This window comes from Teleopsis dalmanni, chromosome 2, assembly GCF_002237135.1.
Source record: "Teleopsis dalmanni isolate 2A chromosome 2, ASM223713v2, whole genome shotgun sequence".
NCBI classification, from domain to species: domain Eukaryota; kingdom Metazoa; phylum Arthropoda; class Insecta; order Diptera; family Diopsidae; genus Teleopsis; species Teleopsis dalmanni.
In genome coordinates, this window is record NC_051847.1 from 178,894,686 (window position 1) to 178,905,272 (window position 10,587).

The window sequence follows — 10,587 nt, forward strand, 5'->3', positions numbered from 1 at the left end:
GAAATACAAAACAGCCTCTGGCATAAATTACTTTCGTCTCTCAACCGCAAAGGTCTTACTCGTATTTGTGTTTCTGTATTTTAGGATTATTCATTGGGTCACAATATGGTATTTACAAATAAGTATTAAGTCAATTAAGCAAATAAATAGGCAACGAGCTAAATAGCAATTTATAAATAGATTGTAATTGATATTTGCATAAATAACACTTATTAAAATCTGATTCATGTATCTCATATCCCGCAGCTGCTGAAACTCCAATCGAAGAGGTTACGAATGCCTTATATGGCAAGAGTATCAAGTTCGCATTGACACACAATATGGAGCTAAAACTGCCTGAGACACTTTTCGATGGAGCCACTTTTCGCATTTCCCCACGTTCGTTCGAGGGAAATGGCATGATAGCAAAATTGGAGTTTATACCCAAGCAAGAGGTGGAGGCTCGTTTGGCCGGAAAAATTCTCATGAAAAAAATACGTAAGTAAAAGTTTATTGAGTGAAATATTTAAGTAATTTTAAAATTGTTATTTTATAGTCGGAATGTTATATTAAAAAAAAAAACGAAAAGCCAACACTGAAAGTGTTGCAAAAATAATAACATATGAGTACATAATCGGTACAGTATATATGACTTACATATATGACTGGGTATATGTATAAATTCATATATTTATATGTATTCAATAATATGTATATATTTACATTTATTTGCGCTTTTATCTTTGCAATATTACGGCTATCATAAATTTCATATTTATTTATATATTTGATATATTGTACAAAACATATATTTTGCAGTACTTACATGCTTTCATGACAGATATTTGTGTGTTCAGTATGTGGGTCCTGCTATCGAGCCACAGCGCATCCATTAAAACTTTGCTGAGAAAGCTTGTTTAAATTTAAAATTTTTAAAAATCCTCAACTTTTTTGTCCTTTACTTATTGTGCAACATGTTGACAACTCATGTAAGCAGAAGTCCTTTAGGGCTAATGTGTATAAAATTACTTCCACAACGATTTATAAGTTCAACATTACACAATTTTTATATTAATGCTACATTTATCAACGATATCTTAAAGATACTGTGGACAGTAATAAATTTAATGTATATTTTTTAAATCTCTTTAAATAAAAGCATTAAAAACATTTGAACAAAACAAATAAAGTTTGAATTCCATTGAATGGAATGTTTGCGATAAATATTTATCTTTTCAATATTAAAGTTCTTTTGAAAAAAACGAATTTTTCTATTTGTACAATTTTTATATTTTCCAACGAGACTTAAGAGGAATATTCATAGAACAATGAAATATTGTTGTACTCAAAAGATATCAATGACTCAAAAATACTACGAAACTTATGATTTTAGTTATTGATAATATTTCTTTTAAAAATCTAACAGATAAGAGCTACAATAAGTAACTTACATATTCAATACATATATAATTTCAATAGCTTTAACTATATATATATGGTGGGACGTTGGACATCTTTTGTTAATGCAAGCATCTCATTTAGCTTGAGGTTTTCTGCCAAGTCGTCACCAACCCAATGGTGTCCCAAGACAGTCTTCCTCCTACTTGCCAGTGCTGGACATTGGCACAATATATGCACCGCTGTCTCCTTTTCTTCTAGATATAGTCTGCAAGTGTCTTCCTCAGCAAGAGTTATCTTTTTGAGGTGATACTTGAATTTGCCATGTCCAGTAATTAGTGAGGTCAGCCAGCTTAGAGTGCTCCGCGAATAGCTAGCTTTAACTATAGTACAGGGTTATCCATTTTGTGATTCCAAATGTTGGATTTAAGAAAACACATTTGCGATTAAAATTTCTTTCAAATTCTTGTATTGTTGGGAACTCACCATAAGGTTTAGAATCCGACAAATGTTTTGAATTCAAATATTCTTCAATGGACATCTTACAGTCTTGGATACTTTTAAAATAAACTCAGCTGACTTATCAGCACATAACTGGCAACAGATTAACCATAACTTGATGTATGATAGAATAGAGATTTTGAACTTTTTTCGTATAAATCACATTAATTCCTCTAGCGACAGATCGTATAATTTTATAGTCCAATTCACAATACCATATGGTGTCAACGAGTTCAAAAGATTCCTCACACAACAAAACGAAGACATTGACCACAACCCTAAATACGCCACTGCCTTCTAAGACATCATTAAGGCTAATTAATTTGTAAGACCCTACATAAATTATTTCGAAGTCCTAGGCTGCCAAAACTTATGAACTCAGCGTGTTTTTTATTTCTGGAGAAACTTTAACAATGTATTCTCTCTGCCAATGAGCGTGACAAATGCTCATAAATCACAAGAAATAAGAGGTCATGGATTTAGTTACTTTAAACCAAAACAACAACATCATCTTTCTTCAATGTTTATTTTAAAGAGTCTTCATTTCTTATTTGTTTTGATTTTTTTATATATTATATTATTAATTTATGAGTGATCTTTAATATAAACAATAATACATATATTGGGTGTGATTAAGTATTGTGTTTTATGGTATTATAAATAAAGTGAATATATATTATATTAAAAACAATGCTACTTATAATGCAGTTACTTAAAGTTTACCTAAACTATTATTATCAAAATGTTTCGTTATAAAACCGTTATGACATCCCGAAGTTCCCGTAAGAAAATAAAGAAATGTTGTTTAATACATCAGCATACTACATCGTTAACCGCCAGCATATTTGCCCCGTTTTCTTTGACTTCCTAATAAAAGAGAAAATTAAGAGAAGCTTAACTTAAAGTGATGCTTACTACATCAATATCCTACGAGTATATTCTTAACCACCAGAACTTTTTAAAGCATTAGCACTTAAATCATATACTGGTGGTTCATATGCTTGTGGAGGTCGTCTTGTTGTATAAGTTCGTAAGGGTGGAGTAGGGCGAGAGGTTGTTGTTGTAGTACTGAAGTGTTGTTGAGTATCCTTTAACTGCTTGTAGATATAGCGAACAAGAAATCCATTTTTATCCGCAGTGTATGTCCAGTTCGCCATTGCATTTGTATCCACAAAATTTATTCTAATAAATCCAGTAACAGATAGATCTTCTTTTGAACCTTCAGATGCTTGTAATTTTGCAATTTCATTTCGAAAGCTTTCATCTGGCAACTTTATACTGAAAGAGGATAATAGCATTTATTATATCAAAAAAAATAAATTCATTACTTACTTCAATTCATATAAATTTTTATCGGTTTTAAGTTGAGCTTCAGATGCCACAGCGTTCTGTGGGTGCTGTCTGCTAAACTTTACTACAACTGCGAAAACTGCAACTCGTAAAATCTTTCAAATAGAAGTAAATAACTATGGATATTAGCTAATAGAAACAAGTTAGCCTTACACAAGCACACCAAGTAAATTTTAGACTCATGATTTTGAAATATCTTCACTACGCGGTAGTTGCAAAGCTACTAGACATTTAAGAAGATCGTTTATTCTTATAAAACAAAAATTTTAAATAAAAATGTTTTAAATATAAACTCATGTAATTACAAAATAAATTTTAATACAAAAGAATTCCCACCTACAAACTGGTACCACTGGTTTGAGTACACGAAACTTATTACTATCTACTATAGTTGTGTTTGCGTTTTGGAAAATTATTTTCCAAATGGCAATCCAAAGAGCGGAAAATACGATTGCCACCATCGAAACTATGATCAAAATATGCACTCCATATCATCAGTCTTAGTGAACATTTCGTAATATTTACATACTTTTATAATCTCAAAGAACCAGCAAATGTTGTATATACTGCGTGATATTGCCCAACACTGGCAATTATAGCATGCATTTATTGTGGCAAACTTTTATTAAATTGACAAGAATTTATAAATAATATGAACGACATTACTTAACACAAGTTCTTGTCATAATCCCTAATTGATAGCTAAAAATATTTCATAAAGTCTGTTAACTATATAAAGATAATTCATAGTCTATTTACATTCTAAGCCTCCTCTGAATCAGATTTATATTTTTTGCAAATAAGAGTCACCATTTAGCTGATTTTAAATACTTGTCGATGACAAGTGGTTCCAAGATGTGGTCTGGCTGATCTTGAAATCAAATCTACATTAAGTTATTTATTTACTAGAATTCATAATAAATTATAATTTACAAAATTATAATTTCACATAAATCATATAATTATAAAAATTATAAATTTATTTATAATTTAATTCCCTATTTTTATTATTTTAATGTTGATCAATTTTAGTAAATTTTATTATGTTAATTTTTTTTGCCGAAAGTGACACATCTTATGACGAAAATAAACTATTTAAAAGTTAGAAGGGTGGGAATAGAGATTAAAAGACAGCAACAGATATTTTAATTAATTTATTGAAATTGAGCAATAATTTTATTTTTTTTTAATTATAAATTTTCAATATTTTCTAAACATATTTAGATTTGTAGACAACTGAATAAAAGTTGTAATTAATGCTATTTTTATTAAGATAACTATTATATATTAATTTTCATTCATATTAAGATATTATATGAATAATAGTACCAAGCTGCTGGAATCATATATTTTTCATATCCAGATTTTCTGTATTTAATAAAAAAATCGATGTTCATATGGATGTAGCGATTAAAATTTATTCATTATGTCAAACCATCATCTTTTTTAGAAATGGCAAGTCTCTCCTACCCCCAGAAAAAACCCTGACTGTTTGTAGATGCACTGGTTTTTTGACAGTTACTTGAAGATGACCAGATGCAACAATTTTGTTTGTTGATGTATCCATATACCCAAAAATATTTATCATATACATCACTAAATAAAATTCGATTTGCTCATCATCATTCAATCGTTTTTATTCAAGTATCGAATATACATGTGTTTTACACATCGGCTCGTGTTTTTATATTAACTGAATTTTGTAAGAATGGAGATACAAATCTAAATGTAGTATACGTTATAATGGGCTTAAGATACTGTGCTCGGTGTTTAATCGACGAAAACATTACAATAACAACAGCAATTTAATCACCCGACTAATAATTTTTTTCGTGAAGACTAGGCTTGAGCATGTTTACTTCCGATCCATTTATTCACAATTTTATCTATGCAGTAAACGATTATATGGTCACTTTAGTATCAGCAGTATTGTAGTATGCTTTTAAAAATTTAGCATATATAAAGGTTATTAAACAATATATTTAGTAATATAGCTAATTTTGAACTATATTCTCAAAACCATGAGTAATAATTCTGTTGTAATACTGAAAAAGTGCTGTCAAATACTATTACATATGTAAATTCTTGGCGTCTTTGTGGGACATAAAGCCTTAAGTGCTGTCTTTATTAGTGCTGTCTGATCAAGTCATTATAAATCGGGTAATACTATGTTCAGACACACCTTAATAACGCAAAAATCTAACTTTCGTCTTCGTTTCAGCGAAATTAAGTTAATTTTTCCATACAACATTTAAGGAAATTAAGGAAAATGGAATATAAAAATTTATTGACAGTTGATTTTAATACAACCGGAATATATTTTGAAAGTAGTGCAAGTTTTTAGATTTGAATATAGAGAATTGTTATAAATGTTCTTTATAAAAAATATAGTGAAAAATAATACCTGAAACCCACTAAAGCTAATAAAACTACTGAATTAATCTTTTATAGTCACAATAATCAATTTTTAAAATTTCCCAGATATTAATAGTGTTTGGAGCATGTAACCTTAACATTCGATTTGTAAACAAAAAACGTATGATTTCCTTAATTTAGGGCAATATAAACAGTTTCGAAATTAACTTAATTTCAGTTTTACAAAATTAAGAAAATTTAGCTGTCAGAATATACTATAACTTAAATCATATTTTTAATTCTTAGTGAACTTTAAATTATATTACTTAATAAACCACTAATGAATTCATTTTAATTTTTTTAATTTTAATTTAATATTTAATTTAAATAAAACTATGTATTATTATTTTTCAGAGAAATTTTTCAAAAGTAAATTGATGCTATCATTCCTCGCCTTGTTATTAATCGTCAAAATCATAAAAATAAAAATATTCTGGCTGTTACCTTTGGTGATCGGCGTTAGCGCTGCTAAGAAATTGCTACTGAAATTTTTACTATTCCTGTTTCCGGCGCTATCACATCTCTTCAAGCTTTGCTCATATTATCAGCAGACATATCATACAACGAAATATCATCACCATCATCATTTAATCAATCATCATCATACGGTGAGTACTTCTACACTGCAATTTATGGTAAATTAAAAGAAAATTGCTTAGTTAATTGAAGTGTTTAAGAGCGAGACATTATAGTTAAGCTACTTAAGTGGCAGATGAAAGAGTTTCATTCGTATGTGTAATTTTCCAAAAGTGAATTAAACCTTAATGACGTCAACGAATAAAATAAAAAATGAAAGTTTTTGAAAAAAGTACGAGTACATATCTTGTGATATTAATTTTAAACCAAATTCAAAACACAAAACAAATATGAAAAGAGTCGAAACGTAATGAAAATTAAAATAAATTAAATCAAAATAAAGTTCACTTCCCACGTTATTTACCCATTAAACTTAATTTCTATTAAATGTAAACGACAAAATGTCAAATGAAAACAACGGAGTTATAAATTTAGAAACACACTTTTACATGCTTTCTTAGTTTCAGCAACTTAGATTTCACACATTTTATCAAATTCAAATATATGAGACTAACATAAATAAATACATCTGTAAGTAGCATAATTTTCACACTTTTACTTGTGTATTATTTTATGTGCATCTATAAAAGTGTAAATAATCAAAAATAAACAGAATTCATTACACACTTGTTAAGGCCTGAAGAAATTAATTTACTTTGTATTACCACATATGAACGAAAACAGTTCATACTATTCGTGCTATTCAGTCAATAAACTGAGATAGGAAACTAACACTCAATACTCGCACGAATTATTTAATATATATTCAAAGGCTTTCAAAAGTATAAATAAATTCTGTATTCGATTAATAAATCGGTGTAGCTTTTCTAATCAAGATTTATTCTTAATTCAATTTTTACTCTTGATTGGTAGATCTAGAGCGAAATAAATAACACTCGAGATTAATTTATAACACTATAGTCTTTTGTCAGAGTAGCAAGGTTACCCTCAAATTTACAGCTGCTATATCACGTATCAAATAAATTGTGATTTGATTCCATATATGTATTTATCAAAAATATGAATATAAACCAATACTAGTACAAAAATGCTGTATTACTCTAAAATTGTTTCATTGATAAAAATAATGTAATAAATCCAGAGTAAATCTAGATTGAATCCAGATTTACCAATCGACTTATGAAGTCTACTATATTATTCATGTAATAGTAGATATTGAAACTGAATGAACTGCTTTATTGTATATCAAAAATACCCTGTTTCATTTTCGCACCAATAAAGAAATACACTTTTTCAATAAGTCAGAACAAAATAACTGATTTCTTACGGCACAACTAATTCAACCTAAAACAAATTCTGTTTCGATAGAAATGAAATGCAATAGCCAAAGCGGAAAAATAAGATCAACATTGTTTGTTTTAAGTGGAAATGTTGATGAGGTAGACTTTATATATATTTTATATAAAAAAGTGATAACCAGCATCAATATGTGAATAGATTCTTCCATATTTTGTTAGCATAGAGTCACTAGCAGCCATCTGTTAATTCTACCAGAAAGATTATCTAAACTGGTGATACAGAGATGAAACTCTAGCCTTACTAAAGTTCTTGCAAGCGACAAGCAAGTAAATAAACATGATTTCTTTTATAATTCTAAATTTATTTTTAAATCTTGCATCCAGCAATATCCATTCGGATGCAAATATATACTTAAAGACTGTTCTGATTTTTTGCTTTTTTTGCTGACTATCATTGCTACAGAAATGAATATTAAGCAGAGCTAAATTGACTATAAATTATTATATCAAAATGGCAAATTGACTGTGTAAATCATAGAACACCACACGTCAATATGACTTATAAGTCAAGTTTCTCGTATTTCAATTGTCCTAATCTTTAAGTTCCTCGGAGTAAACCTTAGTAATATACTAAATCATTTTATTTTTATTATATCTTATGATAGATTTTACGCTGCTCACAAGATGTGTACCTAAAACAAAATTTTCGGTTCGTCCAGACTGGCCATCAAAAGTAGTGCTTATTTTATGTTGTTCTTCTGCTATAAGCTTACAAAAGAAAAGGCCTAATATAATCGGTAGACGTCACTAAAAATTATACTGATTAAAAATATGCAAAATCTACATATATTTTTTTTAAGTTCGACAAAAATTTTTTTTTAATTAATTTCTAATTTCTAATATATTTTAGACATGAGCTATATAGTTCTCATATTTAACAATATAGTTTACTTTTGAAAGAAAGAATACAGTTTTTTTAAATTTCTTAAGCTCCAACATTAAATAATAAATATCGAATATAAGGAGATATTATAACGATAGAAACAACTTTTGAAAGAACTTTATTAAATGTTCTTTTTCTACACTTTTTTCCAGATGTATTTCCGGAACTGTTCAAATAAATGCACTTACTTTGTTAAATGTACTTTAAAATACTTACTTACTTACTGCAGTCCTTCTCTCCTACTGCAGCATAGGGCCTCATAGATACTTTACAGTACTTTCTGTTTAATGGATCTTCTTTCTTGTTACTTTCAAATATTTTTTATCATTTTTAGCAGTACAATAATAATTTTTTATTATTTTTTAATTTAATGTTTAAATTTACTTTTTTTAATAATGAAGTTTATACTCATTGTTCCGTAATAATTCTTTATTTAGTTACATTTTAACTCATTTCTTAAATTTTCTGAATTGAAAATGCTTTAAGTAAATTCTTCCTGTGTATTTTTCCTTTTTTCTCGAGTTAAAAAATATAACATTCCTTTGTATCCTTCACGCATTTGAGAATCTCATCCATGTTCTGAGTTCATACGAGTACAGACAGCGTTGCTGTCAAACATACTCGACACTTGTGAACGTAATTGAAATCCATTTATCTGTGATATTAAAATCTGAATGAAATACACACGCTCATCTCACAGGTCAAGTAATTTAATTTATATCTGAGTGTGGAAAATAAAAATAATAAGAAGTTATTTTCATACTACAGATAAATTTCATACTGTTGAATATAAATAAACTAATAAGAATAAGGATAATAGTAATTGGATATTTTTCAGAAGAATATCACAAATATATGTATTTCTTGAATACAAATAATGGTTGTTATATACTAATAAGCTAAAAAAATCAATAATAGTTTAAATAAATAGAAATAAAGAAAAAGCAATTTAAATCTTATTTTTAGGACAATTTAAAAGTCATTCAACTTTAAGAAGGTCAACATGCTTTGGCCCATAAATACCACTTAGAATGCACAGCAAGATAAGTAGCAAAAATGTCTCAATACTTTCATCTTAAAATATTTCTTTTGTAAAATATCCAAATCCTATCAATCCAGTTGCTTTGACAAACAATCGAAAGAAGTGTAAAAGTCCCGTCGTGCGTACGTTGAGAGACTGCAAAATTTAAATAAAAGATATTTAAATTCTAAGAAGGACATATACTGCTCATTTTGCAAAAACACAGTATTTTGTATTTAGAATTTTAATAGTCTGCAAAAGATAAATAGATAAATAAAAGCTCAAGATGAAATTCGCACAACTGAGTTAAAAATACACACTCGGGAACAACAAACAGAAACCCTTCTGATACTTCTTCCCTGTTCGAAGAAGTATCAGGGAATAGGGATGTCATGTGTAATCATGTCGATTTGAAACTCAAACAAACCAAAAAACTGCGCAATTCCATATAAAATTGCATTACATTAAGAGAATGAAAATCAGTGAAGGAAGACAATGAAAAGTTTCCCAAAGTAATTGAAGTAAGGAAAATATGTTCAGAACAGTCGAAGGAAAATACAGTTATTATAATACGAGCATAATTTTCTTTTCTCTATTTTAAAATGATAATTTACCTAAAGTAGATATCATAAAAGTGTTTTTAGTGATAAGAACCACAACAATTACGAGATATTGTAGAGGAAAAGTTTTAATTAAATTTTGTTGATACAAAGGATGTTAAACTGAATTCAAGAAAATTATTCTATAATTAAAATAATTATTTTTCATTACACTTGTTAATGTGTTTTAAAGATTATTAATTAAAAGATATTAATTGTTTACTTAAAGAATTTTATCACATTTTAAACTTTTCTATTTTACTGCAGGTTGTTCCTTCTTGGCATAATGCAGAAACTAGTCCTATACCAGAAATAATATACAGTCATCCACCTAAAGGGCACATATCAACTTATTTGCATGGCGCACCCATACATGAAACATATGGAGTACCACATTCACATGAGCACTTTGAAAACTGGGAAAGTTCTGGTCCGGGACTAGGTTCAGAGTAAGTCAAAAACACATTATAATTATACGGAATATGAGAAGTAGACTTGAAGCACTGGTATTAAATTTAATATCTAACAATAATACTACTATTCAAT

At 28.3% G+C, this 10,587-nt stretch overlaps 1 protein-coding gene across 1 annotated transcript in view; it reads left to right on the forward strand.

Moving 5' to 3' along the window:
* The first annotated feature begins 283 nt into the window (after positions 1 to 283).
* Positions 284 to 10,587, forward strand: part of LOC119676271 — an 11,443-nt gene continuing 1,139 nt past the window's right edge. The window contains exons 1-3 of the mRNA XM_038087508.1: positions 284 to 477; positions 5,998 to 6,251; positions 10,309 to 10,490. Coding sequence (XP_037943436.1) covers positions 321 to 477; positions 5,998 to 6,251; positions 10,309 to 10,490 — 593 coding nt within the window. The 5' untranslated portion in view covers positions 284 to 320. The remainder of the gene's footprint in view (positions 478 to 5,997; positions 6,252 to 10,308; positions 10,491 to 10,587) is intronic.